The sequence below is a fragment of the Melanerpes formicivorus genome, unplaced genomic scaffold (assembly GCF_026170545.1).
Source record: "Melanerpes formicivorus ecotype bairdi unplaced genomic scaffold, bMelFor1.0.p_v2 SCAF_33, whole genome shotgun sequence".
Lineage (NCBI taxonomy): Eukaryota > Metazoa > Chordata > Aves > Piciformes > Picidae > Melanerpes > Melanerpes formicivorus.
Window position 1 is genome coordinate 3401307 of NW_027142385.1, and position 18875 is coordinate 3420181.

Here is an 18875-nt window from a genome sequence, read left to right on the forward strand (position 1 = left end):
GTGCTCTGTTGCTTTCTTAAACCCAGTGTTTTTTCTTGCCATGGTCCAGTGCTTTGCTGAGGCATTTTTGTTACTAGGAGTAATTGTTTTTATTGAAGTGGCTGGCTCAACCAGTTACCTGTAAAAATAGCTAGAGTTCAGTCAGTCCTGTGGAGTTTCCAGGGCATTTAGGAAGATAATTAGCTCTAGCTGTGTAATACACTTTGGGTTTTTTTTCCTCCCAGAAGAAACAAGGTTTGACGGTGGTTTATTTTCTCCATAAGCTACATATTTTGTGCATTAGTCTCCTTAAAAATACTTGCTGATGTTTAATCCCTATGTTGGAGTTGCTTGTGGTTGTTGTTGGGTTTTCCCTAGCAGATGACATTCAGGCTTGGACTTTATTTGCTTTGGATCTTATTTGGATTTTTACCCCTCTTTACATCAGCTGTGTCGTTGCAGGAACTTTCCCCTCATTTCTAGAAAGCCAAAACTGTCATTTCTATACCAAATTCTCTACTGCACACTGAGATTTTGTCTGTTTAGTGTCAAATGTGCTGGCAACGCTTCAGAGAACGTTGTTGCGTGCTTCTAGTTCTACTTCTAAGAAAAACTTTTGTTGTAGTATTTTGCCTGTGCACAAACTGTGATGATTACCTTGTCCTCAGTATTCACACAAAGCTGTCTAGATGGGTCTCGAATTCCATCACTTTTCACCTGGTGGGCAACTCACCTTGCAAGCTGAGCCACTGTTTTAGTTGAATGGTGTGAAGGGAAGTCATTCTGGTGTGGCATCTTGACTTGAGGGCAACGTTCCACAGTAAATCTGACCTATCTGCTTGTCTGTTTTGGGTCTGACCAGTTTCTGCTACTTGCAGGCATGCTGGGTTAGTTGTACTTTCCACAGAAAACTCTCTGCAGATGGCTGAAATTATGTTATACCTTTACAATCCATTACGTGATCAATGCACAGCAGGGTAGTCAGAAGCAGCTGAGGGTCTGCTCTAAGTTCCTTCTTTTCCTAGTATTGTAGGTTTTTCTGGCAATCACTTTCACTAAGCATAAACTCTTTTCCTACTTCCTCTGCGCCGATCGTTGTAATTTTTATGGTCTGTCCATTCGTAAGGCAAATACATAGATATGTGTGTCTAGTTTAAGAGCTTACCTGAAATACTTTGTCTCTTGTTCTATAGACTGTATAGCAGGCTGTACTTTAGCCTTGTGAAAGCCTTCGAGATGATGAGTGTGCTACACTGAGTGTAGACTCTCAAAGTTGCCCAGGCAGTGGCCAGCTCATGCCACTTAAGGTCTGCATAGGTCCATTGAACACGTAGTGTGCAGGGCAGAGTTTGAAAGTAATGGCAAAGAAAGTTTGGCTGTGCACTAGAAATGTTTATGCCTGGACAAAACCAATGAGATGATAGAAAATGTGATCTTAGAGTCATCTTTCTCTAGTCCTGTATGTGTCCAGGGTTTTCTTTTGCAAAGATTTAAAACCCCCCCACACTTCAGACTTGTATTGTGGTGGCTTGGTCTGCTATTGAGAACTTTCCTTTTAGGCTTGTCTGTTGTTTCTTTTTAAAGCTATCTAGTGGAAAAGATGAGTGGTTTTGATTTCATTTAATAAAAGGAAATTGAACATACCTTCTCCTTTTGGATCACTGTATGCTGTGTAAGTACTTTGTCTGGTGTACTTCTGAAGGGCGTGAGAGATACATCACCAGTGGAGAGTTACAAAATGGTTTTGCTGTAAAGGGAATGTTCATCCTTATAACATGTCGGTAAAACTGAGTTTGTGGTCTTTTGGGGAAAGTTGAGGAGATAAAATGGATTGATAGAGTTATTTTGAAATCTTAATTGTAGTGTTACCTGTCAAGCTTGAAATAGACCAGCTGTATGCCTGTCTGAGAGTCTGCAATCCTTTCCAAGGTAGATTCCATGTCTGCCGGGTGCTGAGGATCTCATCTGTCCTCAAGTTTGTTGGAAAGTAAGCTTGTTTTGGAATACCTTGACAAGAGCAATGATGAAAAGCCTTTGTTTTGAGAGAAGGCTGTCCCCATTAGAAATCTCTGATAGTGCAGATACCTCAAATCTGGTGAACTGAGCTCTTCATCAGCCTTTACATAATCCATACAAAATAGACCCATGCTCTTATGGAGGTGGAACCAGATTAAGGGAGATTTAAGTCTGAAAGGAAGCAGAAGTTTGTTTTGATGAACCCTCAGTTTTAGTACCATTCTGTATCTTCTAGTGAATAAGTTCTTTTTCTTAATACTCCCATAATGCTATTTCTCAGACTTTGTTCTTTATAATTTATAGGCTGTGGACTTCTTTGTTGGTCCCTTTCTTTAAATATTCTCTCTGTGTTTCTTAATACATGAGCTCGTGAAATCCTTTTTTATGTATTTTGGCTTTTGTTTCTTACTCTGTGGGGAAGTATGGGACTTGACATAGAATCATCAGTAATTACAAGTAAATCTAAGGCAGTTCTGCTGTTTGTGTCTCTGCCAGCCTCTTACTGCAGAGACATTCTGCATCCTGCAACAAGATACTAGAAACATCCATCATTGCTAAAAGCTGCCAACAGGAATCCCAAATTTTAGCTTGACAGCATCCAAGCCAATGCATTTGCAGCATACTTCTTTTTTCTACACTCTGTTTTCCTGATTTGCTGCTGCCTTTCTCATTTTTATCTTTGTCTTCTTGTTGTCTGAAAAAAAATCAACAACACAAAGGAAATTCTGACAGCATGTTGCAAGAGAGGCAACCCTTTATGTTGTGGGCTTTATGGTGTTCAAGATTTATTGCAGTGCTGACATTCTAGCATACTACCTAAATGCTTTTGATTTTTTTCCCCCAAACATTGAAACCCACCCTCAAACTTCAAATCTCAGTTGCTGTGGCTCTTTTTCATGCAGAGGCTAGGTGCTTGGATTCCAACTCTGGCTGGGATTCTAGCATGCTGTTAGACTTCGGTACATCATAAGACAGGCCCAGAATTTTTTCAGGCTTTCCATTTCAGTAGGGACACTTTGAAAGAAGTTAACTGAGAAAAAGCTGTTGTTGCAGTTGCTGACATCTGTGCAGATGCAGGGTGTGTGTCTTTGCTGGTTGTGGTTTGAAAGTTGGTATTCTTCAGACTGACAGAGGGGCACCACAGAGCAAATACTTAGGTGTGAGTGAGTGCACGTATTAACTCGGGTCCTACCTAGTGCGCAGAAGGCAAGAGGAATGGGGTAAATGACAACTGCATTGAAGTGGAAGTGAAATACTTTAAAGTGGGAGGTTCTTTCTGTTTCAGTATTTCCATGGAAGCAGGTTCTTCTGAAGGAACAAGAGAGAGGAAACCTCATCTTTCACAATCCTGCAAAGCAATCCATATACTTAGAAAGAAGGGAAGTAGTGGTTGAGCGCAAAGTCCTGAATGGGGGTTATTGTTGGAATATCCCTCAATAAAGGTTTTTCTTTCTTTAATATAGAAGTTCCTTTTAAGTTACTTCACTGAGTATTCATGCTTCTGTTCCTTAGGGTAATTTCTTGGTATGTAAGCAGCCAGCTTTGAGTTTACAATGTTAGTAGTTGAAATGTGCTTTCACAAGGCACATAGTTGGATTTCTGTTTGGACATATAAATTGTGATGAGATGAGCTCTATACAGGTAGTCTACAGACAAAGAAGATAATACTTTATGATTTTGCCAGGCTAAGATAAATTATTTCCTTTGATTTCCAAAACTGGAAGATCTTTTCCATGCATGGGAGGCGATCCTTCAGAACCACAAACAGCATTCAGTAACAGTAAATGAGAACAAAGCATTGTTTGCAGTAATTAACCAGTTATCTTCTGGGATTTTCTTTCCTGCTTTAGATATAATTTTTAAAAACAAGTGTGTAGTTGCCAAGGTGCAGATTCCTGTCTCCTGTCAGCTTTGAGGGTTTGTCAGGAGACAGGCTGAGAGGATTGGCCCATGTCCATACATTTAACACTGAGTAAAAGCACAACAAAAACATGAGTCAAGGAATATTACTCCAAAAATTGTTAAATGTTTCTATTTAAATGTGATGGCATTGTTTCCAACTGGAAGAATGACAAAATGCTACAGTCAGCTGTCTGAGGAAAAAGGCAGTGTGCAGGAGAAAGCACTCCAAGAATGCCCTACTGTGTTTTAGCACCAGGGGCCATCAGCTGCATGTGGACAGAGATAAACTTCTCTACCATAAGAGCCAGTTTTTGGTGAGGGGCTGGGTATCTGGGTTCTATTTTTTGATGTGGATCTGAGGTGCTGTCTGCCAAATAGAGCAGCTGTGGGACATGTATCTTGTAGGTGGTACTACAGGAGAATGTGAGGTTCATAATTGTATTGTGCTAGGCTCCAAATGTGTTTTATCACCTTATTCACGCTTCTGCTGTGCTCAAATCACTCAAACTCACGATCCAACTGTATCCTGTTAATTCCCTGTTTAACCAGAGAATCTATTCTTTGCGTTTTTTAAAGACTTCCCCCCACCCTTCTTTTTAATCTCAACTTATCAAGCAGCTGATAGGGTGACTCATCAAACACAATGGCAGAATTGACAGCAAAGGGCGATACTGTGACATAAAAGGAAGAGAAGTAAGTGCTGGAGGGTGTAGACTCACTTAGGCAGAATTGCTGCCAGAGGCTCCATTGTGGAGCTATCCCCAGGTATCAATATGGTAGAAGATTCACTTATATAAGACCCAAATGGGTCTTAACTCTAATAAGCTTTAGCATTCTGTATTGCCCAAATTGGTTAAGGGAAAGTTAATGTTTGACAGAATTGCTCAGTAGTACATCACCAGCTTGAGTCCAGCCTGGATCAGCATTAATTAAAAGTTGCTCTTTGGTGGCTTCTACTGCATAATAGGTATCCTTTGCCCTCTTGTGTCACTTTTCATTTTCTAGTGGCTGACAGAATAAGTAGAGAGACTCAGAATGATCCAAATTCTGGAAACTGAAATTTCTTTGAACACTAGGGAAGTTTTTAATTAAATTCAAACCTCAAAGCAGAGCTTTAGTATATTCCCTGAAGTTACTATCTTGTAATGACTGTTGTAAAGGAAGATAAGAGTATAGCCACAATTACATCATGTAGTAACTCATTACAGCTTTAATCACAACAGTTGATTGCGACATTGGTTTCAGCTTCTACTGAGACCTTCTAAAGTCCTCACACAGTCAAAATACTGTCAGTCACTTTGCCATGCTTTGAGTCCCAGTGCAGGGGTTCCAACCCCACTCCAGGGTTTATGTCACATGCCAAGCACAGACTGTATGTCCTGAAAAGGTAGAGACCAATAGCCTGTGTCTGTGTAAAGGGAAAAGCACAGGGAAGAGTTTCATCCACTGGAAAGCACTGCTGTTTTGTGCGTTACACTTGTGAAGTTGTGTAGAGACTCAGTTGTGGTGAAGTGGCTGGTGCTGGCTTGTGAGGCAAAGATTCTACCTCTGTGCTGACTGTTGAAGTCACACTGAACAGAGCTGCCTTTCCTTCCCCAGTAGGGTTTCAGCGTGATGGTCAGTTGTGATTGAATCACTGGCGCCCAGTGATAAGACAGGGGGCAGTGGGCACAAACCAGGACACAGGAGGTTCCACCTAAACATAAGGAAAAACTTACTTCCTGTGAAGATGCCAGAATACTGGAACAGGCTGCCCAGCGAAGCTGTGTAGTCTCCTCTGGAGAGATTCCAAATCCTCGGTATAATCCTGGGCAACCTGCTTTGGGTGAGCCTGCTTTAAGCAGGGGGTTGGACTACATCTCCAGAGGTTCCTTCCAACCCCCATGATGCTGGGATTCTGTAACCATGGCAAGGACTATCAGTCTGTGAGATGACTGTGCCGCTAAAGATTCTGAACTGTAGGTGCACAGGTTGACATTTACTATATGTGCCTTTACTGATGCAGCAGAGCCCACCGGTGGATGGCAAGCTGGTGAGGGGTTTTGCTCCTACTGGATAGACCCATAGAATTGTTTCAGTTGGAAAATACCTATAAGATCATCAAGTCCAACCATTATCTAACTGGCAAGTCTGGTGCTAAACCACGTCTCTCAGCACCACATCTCTGTGTCTTTTCAGGACACCCCCCAGGGATGGGGATTCAACCCATCTAATCCTTGAGAACCCTTTCAGTGGCTGAGTTTCTTGTAATGTCCAACCTCAACCTCCCCTGGTGCAACTTGAGGCCATTTCCTCTCGTTCCATCACTTGTTACAGGGGAGAAAGGACCACCCTCGCTGCTTTCAGCCCCCTGCTCCGAGATAACGACTCCTCAAGAGCCGGCTGCCCTCCTGCCCGCCCTTACCGAGGCGGCGTTGGCGGAGATCCGCTGCCGGCGGCGGCGGACGGGCCGCCCGCTCGCCGACGGAACTACAGCTCCCGGCGGGCCCTGGCGGCGGCCGGCGCGGCGCCTGAGTGGCTCGCGGGCCGGGCGGCCGTGCGCCGGGGCAGCGGGATGTGTACGCGGAGCTCCCGCCGCCTCTCCCGCGCGGGACGGAGCCGCCAGAGCCACGCTGGAGGGGCGAGGCCTCCGGCCGTCCGGCTGCATGGAGCTGAGCAGCGCAGAGGTGGCTTCCACCCGGTTCCTCGGCCTCACTCAGCGGTACCGGAGCTGGGGAGGCGGGGGGCCGAGCTCGGGCGGGGCGCGGCGCGATGCGGGCCCGCCGTGTGGATGGCGGAGAGGCGGTTGCTGCGCTTTCCCCGGCCGGGGGGCTGGAGGGGCGGCGCGGCCGGAGGCAGCGGTGCGGAGGGGCGGCCGGCCTGCCTTCGGGCAGGGGGGCTGCTCGGCAGTCCTGGGGCTGCTCGGCAGTCCCGGCGCTGCTGCCGCCTCGCTCCGGGGCTGCCGCAGGTGCGCGAGCGCAGCCCGGCGAGCGTTTCCAGAGCCGCTCTCGCAGCCCGCTCGGTGTTCGGCTCGCTCGGGCAGGTACCGCGGGGCTGGAATTGCGATTACCGAGCGCCTGTAGCCGCGCCTGCTACCGCAGTGAAAGCGGATTAATGGTAGAAGTACAGCTCCGGGCGGCGTGCGGGCTGTGTGGGATCACACAGGTGCAATCTGCAAACTCACCCTCTTCGGCCGCTGCCCCCTGCCCCAAGTAAGGTGCTTTCCAGCGCCTGGGGACGAAAAGCATCCTACAGATACGGGCCTGAGTTAGATGAGCAAATATGTTTAAAGTTGCTTTATTCGACTTGCAGGACTGACGAAGTTTATAGGAGCTCCTGCCGAAACAGGAGGGAGCTGGGCTGCTCCCCTCATCCTCATGACTGCGCCTTTGTACCTCAGAACCTGTGATCCCAAACTGAGGGGAGGGTGAGGTGGGGTGGGCTGTATCCTAGGTGCCCTGCAGATGTGCAGAGGCTGGATTTTCTCATGTGAGCAAGGGCTCATCTGTTCTAAAGCACTTTGCAGTGTAAGAAAATTTTGAATTATGAAGCCAGACTGATCTGAGCCTTGTAAACTCACACAAGTATTTCTGTGCTCGTCCTTAATAGGATGAAACCTGCTTTTAAATGGACATAACTGGAGCAACAGTGTCCTTTCTGATGTAGATCAGATTGGGACCGAGGAAGGATATAAACTAATGAAGAAATGAATAAGAAAACCTAATATTAATATATATATATGCATGTATGCATATAAATATAAATTAGTTGATGTGATAGGTCAGAAAGTTGATGAGTACAAATCCTGGTGGTAACCAACCAAGAATGGAGAGCCAAAGAGGCTGGAATTCCTTGGGGAATACAAGCACTTATGCAAGCAGTGTGATAGTGTGAATCTTACCTCTGCACAGATTGAGGTTATGATGATTAACTTTCAGGAGGTTGTCTGTGCAGCGTTTATGTTGGTGTGAGATTCTGCTTTATGTGCTTGATGCAAAGCAGATGACAATTATTAGATGGAATGGAATGAAGCTGGAGGTGGGGAGATTCAAGCTGGATGTGAGGAGGAGGTTCTTCCCCATGAGAGTGGTGAAGCCCTGGAATGGGTTGTCCAGGGAGGTGGTCGAGGCCCCGTCCCTGGAGGTGTTTAAGCCCAGGCTGGCTGAGGCTCTGGCCAGCCTGATCTAGTGTGGGGTGTCCCTGCCTATGGCAGGGGGGTTGGAACTAGATGATCCTTGTGGCCCCTTCCAACCCTGACTGATACTATGATATATGCAGTTGAAGCATGGTATGAAGTAGTTAGGTTGAGAAGAAGCAGAGATTAGCAGTCTGGTATGATTCTGGTTGTTGAAAGGACTGCTAGGCTGTTTGGAAGTTGGGTATGGTTTGTGGTGAGACACTGTATTTCCTTAAATTACTGGAATGTAGTTTGTGGAGAGGACAGGAGCATAAACTTTTCAGGCACACCAAGTGTTCTGTATGCTTTTTCTGTGGTTTCCATCTATATTATGTAGTTTCTGCAAATAGAGTATTTCTCCTATTAAACTCTCTTGTTCCTGGTGTTCTCCTCCATAATTTGATGAATACACCTTGTCTCGCTGCATCTGTGAGTCTTGGTACCCTTAGCAGGGATAGATCTTGGATCTTTGGGCTGGAATGGAGTTTTGTGGGTACACCTTACAAAGCATGTATGGATATTAGCTCGCTCTTTTTCACCTGTGTCTGTGCCTGTGGTATTGCATTAACTCTTCTCAAGACCCAATGAGCAGTGGTGGGGAGCATCTGCCAGTTTCCTTGCAAAATATGACAGTGCTATCTCCTTGTTATTTTATGTGTGCTGCTGTTGGCTGCTGTCTGTGTGCTTATCACTGTGCCCATCATGCAATGACAGCCCCTGGTTGCTGTCACTTTGTGGCCAGCAAAGCTGGTATAATGTGAAATAAACATTTGAGTGTGTTTGGAGTGCCTCCCAGGAGCACCTATTTTATGGCTTCTCATTATGGAAGCGCTAAAAAAGAAATACATGCTGTGATAGAGCAAAAGGGGTTTTTCTGTTTCAGAACCTGGCCTAGAGGATATATTCATGTGATAGAGCATACAGTTCTGTAGACATCACACCAATTTGTGGATCAGGTGTTTTCCTTCAACAGCCTCTTTCTCTTGGACATCAGTGAGTCTTTATGGGGAGCCTTTCTTTGGGCTAACTGACCTCAAAAACTTTGCTAGAAGCAGTGTTGAGTACACCTGGCAGAGCATGCAGGACAAGCATCTTCTCCATGCTGTCAGAAAAAAAGATTGACATGCTAGAACCCAAACTTAACTCTGCCCTTCACTGTCTTGTTTTGTTGTGACTCTGGTAGGGAAGTGGCACTGTAGCAGTCATTGTTGGCATGTATCTTGGTGATCTTACACTGCTCTGATCTTAATTTAAGATTATCTCCTCTGATCTTAATTCTGCCACCATGCTTTGGATATCACTTTCCAGGCTCTTTGCCTGGGCTGACAGGCATATACCATAATATACATTTTGCCTTTTTTTGTATTTGTACATTAGTGGATTTCATGTCATGTTCTCCTTTAAGTCAACAACTTGTATTTTCTTGCACCAGTGCATTCATTTGTTGTATACCTGCATCCATGTCTTAGTTAGGCAGTGTTTGGGTTTGAACACTGGTTTCATATTTGTAAAGCTTTTGGTTAGCTCCCAACTTCGTTATCTCTGCAGCATTAATATGCTCAGATCTCAGCATATTTTTCCTGCTAGAGTCTTGACTTTCACTCAGGTGAATAGCACCAAATTAAGGTATAAAACTTAACTTTGTGTGTGTACAGATAGTTCTAAAATGCCTTCCTAACTCCCTGGGTTTATCTTCAAGGTAATTCACGAGATGACATTTTTCTCTGGTTTCATGCATTTTAAGGTTAGCTTTGTGGCAAGGCACAAAGTACTTCACTTTGTAAACCTCAGCTTGCTTTTCCTTTTGCTTTGTGTAGCTACCTCATGACTGATAAAAGTCTCTCAAACTGATCCAGGCAGAGATGGTTCCATTCAGATCAGAGTGTGCCAGATGCTCCTTCTAGTTTGTATTGTGTCTGGAGTTGTCCTGATGTCAGACACACAAAACAGTGACTTGGCTTTCCCCAGACTTGAAAAGATTTCTTGTGCTGGTGACTGTGGTTGGGTTTATTTAGTTAGTTAGTTATTTTTACCCACTCCTTGAATTGTCATCTTACAGACACTTCTTCATTTGATCAAAGGCTGAATTTCAGAGCTCAGTCACAGCAGAAAAACCTCTCCTGTCTGCTGTTCCCATAAGACTCTATCAACAGGACTGACGATGACAAGTGTTCATTGATCGGAATTGCTTTGACAGTGGTTTCTAGGGCAACTAACACACCTAGCCACAGAAATGAATTTAGTAGAACTAAAGCAGCACTCAAAGAAAACGCTGGTGCTGCCAGGATTGCCTGATTTCTCTGTAAAAGTGGGGAAAAAAAAAATTAGAAGGCACACAATGCCTTAAAATATATTGGAAATGGGGCATTCTGTTCCCTCTGTGAAACATCTGCCAGATTTCTTGTCTGCAGCAAAATGCAGGGAAGCTAAAAATTTCATTCAATGCATCATTAGTTTTTAAACTGTTGCTGAGTTTTCTGTTTCTCTCTGAGATGTGTGAACAGACAAAGGGTTGCATTCAGCCTGTACAAAACTCGGTGTGGGGACTCTTTTGTTTTATCTGGAAGAACAGGATTACTTTTGCTTGTTTGACAGTTTTGTCTTTGTTAGGGTTGGTGGAGGGAAACCTGTGACATACTCTTCTTGTGCTTTTGAATTGAAGTTATTGTTTAGTTTCTCTTTGTGTGTAGACTTAAAAAAGACTCTGAAAAACCAGCAAGGTGCTCATCGTGAGCTTAGTGGGCATAGTGCACTTGTCCTAGTCAAGGTGTCAACTTTACTGAAGGTTTTGCTTCCCTTAGATTACAGACAGATTTGAAACGTGGTCATGAGCTCCCACCTGCTTTGGAACTCTGATCACATTGTGACTAAATATTTAATTTAATCGTGGCTTTTGCTTCCAGTCAGGACACAGACATTTCTTTTCCTTTGGGAGTAATATGAAAGCCAGACTGCAATGGCTGCTAGAGAGCGTGCACGTTGTGAGGAGGATTGCCTGCAGTAATGAGTTTGTGCACTGCAAATTCAGCAGGAATGATGTGTGTTAATGGCAGGGTGTAGTGTTGCAGGAGATCTGAGGCTAGCTGACTTGTGTGCACTGATTAAGTGTTTCTATTCCAGCTCTGTCTCTGAAGATCTGGGTTGCAGACGTGGAGAGTTTAGCAGAAAGCATTACGGATCTGTGGAGCTTGTAAGTTTGCATAGCCTGGCCTTTGATTTTAGCAGCTTATAACGCAGAGCTCATTCTCAGGTTAAAAAGATGGGATCTATTTTGGAAAATGGGCTTTCTAAGCTGGATTTGAAAGTTGTAGGGTAAGAAAAAAAGGCCTCAGAATAGATATTTTAGACCTGTGCTAGGAAATCTTTTTACTACCTTATTTACTAATATTTTGTCATAACGAGACAGGAAGTGTTATATAAATACTGTGATTTCCCCCCAGATGGAAATGGAGCAAGGGATGATACACCATTGCATTACTCCTGTTCAGATCCCATTTCAGGAGTTTGCTATGATATGTGACAATCTCACTTCTAACAGTTCTGAGGGGAGTAACAGGCAGCATCATTGGCAGCATTCTCCTCCTCTTGTCGGGATCTGAGGCAGTGTTGCTGCACACCTCGGAGTTGTGTTATTCTGTGTTTTACTGACTTCTCAAAAGAGCTTTTTTCAACAATGAGAGTTTCAGTGTTCTGGGAATCCCTGGGTTCCCTTATAAACAGAGCAGACTGTCTATGAAAGAGTTGAAATCTTTATCTGGAAACAAGCCCTGTTTTCTGATGTTAATGCTGGAAGCAGACCAGATTATCTGCTGTACCTTATGTTGTGCAGTATCATCGCTGAGCATTGTGTTTGGAGATTCTTACTGCTCTCCATCTCCTGAAAACATCAATAAATAAAATACAGTAAAAGCCTGCTAGGCCTGGTAATGCTGCCAACAAGCAGAGTTTTAGGCTTAGCAAGGCTGAAAGGACAAGAATCATCATGTCTTTAAGACCTGTTGTTTTGGAAGGAGCAAGCTTCCAAAATCAGTTTCTGGAAAGCAGCTAAGTCCCTCTGTAGGCATGCTGTGTGTTGGTGCAGTCAAACTCTGAGACAGGAGAATTTTTGGTTAGTACTGGAATCTACTAAAAGGGTGAATATCTCTCCTGCTCATGCTCCTTAGAATCACAATTGGGTCATTCTAAATACGTAGTCAAATTAGTGATAGCTGTGCCTCGTCCCTTCCTTCTCGGTGGGTAGCCATGTGATCCCTAGGAGAAGAAACCCCACAGTAAGCTTTGATTGCTGATCATGTGGCTATTTTTGGATCTAGAATCTGTTTTAAACTCTCTTACAGCTCATATCTAGTGATGCTGATGGAGCCATTCAAAGAGCTGGGCGGTTCCGTGTGGAAAATGGCTCCTCTGGTGAGGTAAGTGGCTAAAGATACTCACAGCTGACAAAAGAGTTCTGCTTCAGTTATACTTCACCACTGAAGGATGCAGCCAAAGAAGCTTCCTTACTAAGGAAGAGGTCTTGAAAAATGCCAAATAATTGGAGAAACAGAATCAACACAGAAGAACTTCAAGGAAATGTTCTGGTCTAGTGAGGAGTCCTCGAGGATTATTTTGGGTACAACTGAGAAAAAAAAACCTGGAGATGGAGTTCTGTTCATTAATATATTGATTTTTAAGTTTTAAACCCACTGATTTTCAAATTCCACATTGAAAAATTTATTTTCAGTGGAATACTAAGGTACTAACCCTGACAATGGTACAGGAGGAAAAGACTGTAGTTACTTAGGAAGGAAAGAGATAAAACAAGAGGAGAGGGAGAAATTTTAATTGCAGCTGCACAACAACTGGCATCAGAGTAATTCTTTGCTTAGGGCAGCGAGGTATGTGAAGGGCCTGGAGCACTTGACCCACAAGGAACATCTCAGGGAGATGGGATTGTTCAGTCTGGAGAAGAGGAGGCTGAGGGGAGACCTCATCACTCTTTACAGCTACCTGAAGGGAGGTTGGAGCGAGGAGGGGGCAGCCTCTGCTCCTTGATGCCTGGTGACAGGACTAGAGGAAATGGTTTCAGGCTGCGCCAGGAGAGATTTAGTCTGGATATTAGGAAATATTTCTTCACAGAGAAGGTTATCAAACGTTGGAATGGTCTGCCCATGGTAGTGGTGGAGTTACCATCCCTAAGGGTGTTTAATCGGCCTGCGCGCTGGGCACTTAGGGCCGTGGTTTAGTGTTGACCCTTCACTGCTGGGTAGAGTGTTGGACTAGATGCTGTTTGAGGTCTCTTCCAAGCAGATAAATTCTGTGATTCTGTGGCTAGTCTTTTGCCTGTGTTGTGTTGTCCATTTTTTTTTCACTCAGTGTTTGATCTAACAGCCTCCCAATTCTTTTTCAGAACACAGACTACACTCCAGGTACTTGGCACAGAACAGACGTGCATTTGGAAAACCCAGAGTATCACACAAGATGGTACTACAAATATTTTTTAGGGAAAGGTAATTATCTTTTTTGCAAGCTGATTGATGTTTTGATCAATGAAAATGCAATGAAGCTCTGAATTTCTGTCATTTAAATATGGAGAAAAGTAGAGGATTAATTCAGTATTAATAAATGTTCTGTCCTGTACAGAACACAAGGTCTTCTTTCATATACTTCTAACCTGAAGACAAAGGATAGGTTTCTGTAACAGAACCCCTGCTACCAAAAGGGGATGTTTTGAAACCATCCTTGGCAGAGGTTGGTCTCTTCTCACAGGCAACCAGTACCAGAACAAGAGGACACAGTCTCAGGCTGTGCCAGGGGAAGTTTAGGCTGGAGGTTAGAAGGAAGTTTTACACAGAGAGAGTGATTGCCCATTGGAATGGGCTGCCCGAGGAGGTGGTGGGGTCACCATCACTGGAAGTGTTCAGGAGGAGACTTGATGGGGTGCTTGGTTGCATGGTTTGGTTGGTTAGGTGGTGTTGGATGATAGGTTGGACATGATGATCTTGAAGGTCTCGTCTGGTCTGGTCTGGTCTCGTCTTCTTCTCTCTCCTTCTTCTCTCTCCTTCTTCTCTCTCCTTCTTCTCTCTCCTTCTTCTCTCTCCTTCTTCTCTCTCCTTCTTCTCTCTCCTTCTTCTCTCTCCTTCTTCTCTCTCCTTCTTCTCTCTCCTTCTTCTCTCTCCTTCTTCTCTCTCCTTCTTCTCTCTCCTTCTTCTCTCTCCTTCTTCTCTCTCCTTCTTCTCTCTCCTTCTTCTCTCTCCTTCTTCTCTCTCCTTCTTCTCTCTCCTTCTTCTCTCTCCTTCTTCTCTCTCCTTCTTCTCTCTCCTTCTTCTCTCTCCTTCTTCTCTCTCCTTCTTCTCTCTCCTTCTTCTCTCTCCTTCTTCTCTCTCCTTCTTCTCTCTCCTTCTTCTCTCTCCTTCTTCTCTCTCCTTCTTCTCTCTCCTTCTTCTCTCTCCTTCTTCTCTCTCCTTCTTCTCTCTCCTTCTTCTCTCTCCTTCTTCTCTCTCCTTCTTCTCTCTCCTTCTTCTCTCTCCTTCTCCTCTCTCCTTCTTCTCTCTCCTTCTTCTCTCTCCTTCTTCTCTCTCCTTCTTCTCTCTCCTTCTTCTCTCTCCTTCTTCTCTCTCCTTCTTCTCTCTCCTTCTTCTCTCTCCTTCTTCTCTGGCTGTACCTGTCTCTTGTTTGTTGGTGGTGATTTTTAACACATCTGTGTACAAATCCATAGTTACTGATGTAGAGGACTTTTGTCTTTATACATGCATATATTTACACATACGTGTGTGCATGAGTGTGCCTGTATGGTCTTTATAGTGGATAATGCTTTTTCTTTTTCCCTGATAGTTCACCAGAATTACATAGGTACAGATGCAGAGAAGAACCCTTTCTTTCTCTCTGTTGTGCTGTCTGACCAAAATAATCAGCGGGTTCCTCAGTACCATTCAATACTTTGGAGGAAAACAGTAAGAAACAGCTACTTAACTACTGCTCTGACTAAATTGGTTTTTTGCTTGTTTTGGATATTTTTATCTCATATTTGCTTTCTTCACAATTTCAGTCTGGGGGGGGGTGTGTGTTGGAACTACATGATCCTTAAGGTCCCTTCCAACCCTGACAATTCTATGATTCTATTTTTACCCCAGTAGATTAAACTACCTTTGTAGATAGCACTATACTAAACCTTCTGAAGTAACCTTGTACTAAACCTTCTGACAGATATCTGTGATAGCCTCTTGCTTGCAACTTTGTGTCATTTATAGAAATGTTGGCTCAATTCTTGATTTAACTATTTTATTGATATTCCTATTTGAATTTACAGGGGGAGGGGGGGAAGAAAGTCAGTATGTCCTGTAATATTGCCTAGCTTTTTCTTCCTTTGTAGGGTACCCAGAAAATATGTCTCCCTTACAGTCCCACAAAAACTTTGTCAGTGAAATCTATATTAAGGTATGTATTTACAATGATGGTATCAGTTAAGGCACTTGCCTGTGTTTCTGTTGCTGTAGTTGAGAGCTTGTGTTGTGTGGTTTTCATGACAGGTTTGGGAAAGCAGTGAAAACGTGTATAAATCTTAATCGTTGAAAGCAGCAAAAAAGTGTGTCCTGGAGTAGACAAAGTGACACCTTAAAATGGAGACAAATTCCTAGCACTTTTTCTTCAGCAGAGGGACCATTTCCAAGTTAATTGGGAAGCAGGTGCTAAGTGCAACTGCAGTGGTTGAGAAGCAACGTGTTTTTACATTAGATAGACGATAAACAGACCTTAGGAACACCAGATCTTGACTAGAGGAAACAAACGGGAAAGACGCCAAGAATTATTTCTTAAGTTGATTGTCTCCATGTAAGTCTCACTGTGGGTGTGTTGCACACACTGTTGGTGAAGCCAAGAAAATGCCTTCCCCCAGCCAGAGTCCCTATGGGCATGCTCATCATATGAAGATGAAGTGAGCAAGCCCAAGTCCATTTCAATTTATTTCAACACTGTAATAGCTGAAATGTCAGAGCACCTGTTGACAAAGTGTCCATTCACATTTAACCTGCAGTGTCTAAGATCTAAGTGTGGTGTGTTTTCTCAAATCCCTCATATGAAAATGTCTTCATCTTCTCTAAGGATTTTTCCTCCTCTAGAAACCCATAAAAAGTGCCTTCATTTACTGACAGGTAGTGTGGGCAGTCTGCAGGTCTTCAAAACCTTTGATTTGTAGAGAGTACGAGCAGATGGGAGCAGGGCATGAGTTGTGATGTGAAGTCAGTGCCATCAGAGCTGGATTTGCCTGCAACTGCACAAGATCTCTGAGAGGTCCCACATCACTGAATTTGCCAGAGAGGCTAACAGGCCATTGAGCCTCACTTCTTAATTCTGATTTCCTGGGCTGTGTCTCTTGCTTGGAGTGTCAAGATGGTGAGTTGAAAACACTTTAGATCTTTTTCATCTTCTTCATCGAGATGAGCTAAATCCTCTCTTCTGACTCCTACAGCACTGGCTTGAATACTGCTCTTCCTAATTGTCAGTACTGCTTGCTGTCCTGCACCTGATCTTCCATTTCTTCCCACCAATCACTGAAATACCTCTTCCTAACATCCCTTTCTAACCCAGCCTCTCCCTCCACTCTCACCCCCCATATATATATTTTTGGTCAGGCATCCCAGAGTGGAGAAGCTTTGTCTTCTGTTAGCTAGGGTGATAACTCTTCTAACACCCTTGTGTGTTTCATCCTGTGATGCTCCAGTGTTTTGTTTCAGACCTTATTCCCCAATTCTCCTAGTGTCTGTGCTACCTGCAAGCAGCTGCATATCATCTCCTTTTGCCCACATGGGCTTGGACTGAAATCTCTTCCCAGATTATTGTTTTGCTGTTGTGGTCCATGAGTTTTCCTCAGGCCTAACTGAAATTCCTTTGGCTGGCTGTTCATAGCCAGTGTGAATCTAGGTACAGACAATCTCAAAGAATTCTGTTTGGGTTAATAAGTCTGGGTTTTTTTCTAAATGAATTGGAACATTTGAGTCTGTTTCAAAAGAAACTAAAGCAAACCCTGTCTGCATTGTGATCTATTATGAGCAATGATGGAAAGTTGCATCAGATTTGACCTCCCTCTTAGTTCCCTGCGCCCCAGACAGACTGCATTTGGCACACTGTGACATGCTGTGCAGTTCTCTAAATTAATGCTGGGGAGACACAAGCTAGGAAAGACACACTGTAAATTAGATACTCCTGTTTGTTGAGACAGCTGATCTTGCTTCTTATTTAAGTACTCTTTACTGTTCTGTGCCTGGTTCTTTGACATGTTTGATGTTGAACTGTTCCTTTTTCATGTGTCTTGCCTTGAAGTTTTTAGAACTGAGGGAGAAGAAAAGCTAACAAAATAGAACAGGCTACTGAGTCCTCCTAAAATGTTTGTGATGATAATGCATAAAGCCAAAGTGAAGGATGATGGAATAGATCTCTGTGCTTTATAAGCAAATGCAGTAAATTTAAATGTGATGTCCATGCAGAGTCTCACTAATTTCTGTTTTTAAAATCCAAAAGAAGTTTAGAAAGTCTTGGAGGTCAGTTTTATGGGAAAGAAAGGGCTATTCCACAAAACATTTGTTTTGAATGGAGGCTTTTTGAGCAATTCCTTTTGTAACCAGTTCTAATTGCACCCAGCTAGTGGTTTAATGTTGAAATGCACAATTCCCCTTCTGTGAAGCAGTATTTCATTTGTGTTTCAGTGCTATGAGTCTTGACAAATTTGAGAAGGGCCCAAGGGAAATTTTTCATCCTGAGATACAAAAGGTAGGAGGTGACTTCTTTTTGCTGTTTGATTGTTTTTCTCCATTATTTTCTAGTTAAATAGGCCATTAATTATCAATGCTACTGGTTTGTTTCTTTCAGTAGCAGGATTATAATCATAGCAACTTAATGATGAGTAGAATTATATGTAAAGCAAAATGCCTTTATCAGTTGAACTGGCCAATTCAAAACAAAACTTAAATACACACAGCTATTACAGTTTTGTTGTTGTTATCTTTAATACCAGTGTGCTAAAGATACTGTTTTGTTTACAGGATTTATTGGTTCTTGAAGAGCAAGAGGTAAATGTAAACTTACCACTTCTAGCACACAGATCTGTACAACAAACACAGCTTTGTATGTGAAATAGTTGCACTGACAGCTTAGAAGTCAGTGGCTCATTGCAGTAAAAATGCAGTGTTTCTTTGCACTGTCATAGTATGGCTTAGGTTGGAAAGGACCTTAGAGGTCGTCTACTCCAACTTCCTTGCTTTGGGCAGGGATGTTACTCAACTAGAGTTGGTTGCTCAAGGTCTTACCTAACCTGGCCTTGAGTGAAGGGGCATCCATAACCTCCCTGGGCAACCTATTCCTGAGTCTCACCACCTTCATAGCAAAGAACTTCCTAAGTTCTAGTCTAAACCTACTATCCCTCAGCTTAAAACCAATAGATAATACATGACATAAAAAGTAGTTCTAAGCACCAACTTAATACATCACCACTGTAGTATATCACAAAGTCCATAATCTATGATCAAAGGTTAAACTAGGAGGTATCTGCTGATTCAGCATGTAATGGAGTTAGTACAAAATGTATGTTCCCATGTGTAGGATGTTTAGAGAGGTACATTATAAAAGTCTTTAGAGAAAACATTTTGGGTCGCTTGTTTTGATAGTACATCATACAATACTTGGTTTTGTTTCTCAGGGATCCGTGAATTTTAAATTTGGAGTCCTTTATGCTAAGGATGGGCAGCTTACAGATGATGAAATGTTCAGCAATGGTGAGGTTTTTCCACCTTAATCTTGAACGTTTTCTTTATTTGAATTAAAAAAAAGTAGGGCAGTGCCTTCCAGTGGA

The 18875-nt window shown here is 43.3% G+C and overlaps 1 protein-coding gene across 3 annotated transcripts in view; it reads left to right on the forward strand.

Moving 5' to 3' along the window:
* Positions 1–18875, forward strand: part of GARNL3 (GTPase activating Rap/RanGAP domain like 3) — a 46179-nt gene that overhangs the window by 574 nt on the left and 26730 nt on the right. Inside the window, exons 1-9 of one of the 3 annotated variants that reach the window (XM_068155673.1) lie at positions 6524–6598; positions 11174–11243; positions 12391–12465; positions 13443–13542; positions 14867–14985; positions 15405–15469; positions 17734–17797; positions 18070–18096; positions 18723–18798. In XM_068155673.1, coding sequence (XP_068011774.1) covers positions 6543–6598; positions 11174–11243; positions 12391–12465; positions 13443–13542; positions 14867–14985; positions 15405–15469; positions 17734–17797; positions 18070–18096; positions 18723–18798 — 652 coding nt within the window. In that variant the 5' untranslated portion in view covers positions 6524–6542. Of the gene's footprint in view, positions 1–6523; positions 6599–11173; positions 11244–12390; positions 12466–13442; positions 13543–14866; positions 14986–15404; positions 15470–16186; positions 16424–17733; positions 17798–18069; positions 18097–18722; positions 18799–18875 lie in introns of those variants that run through there. The other 2 variants (XM_068155674.1, XM_068155675.1) reach the window with 2 other exon arrangements.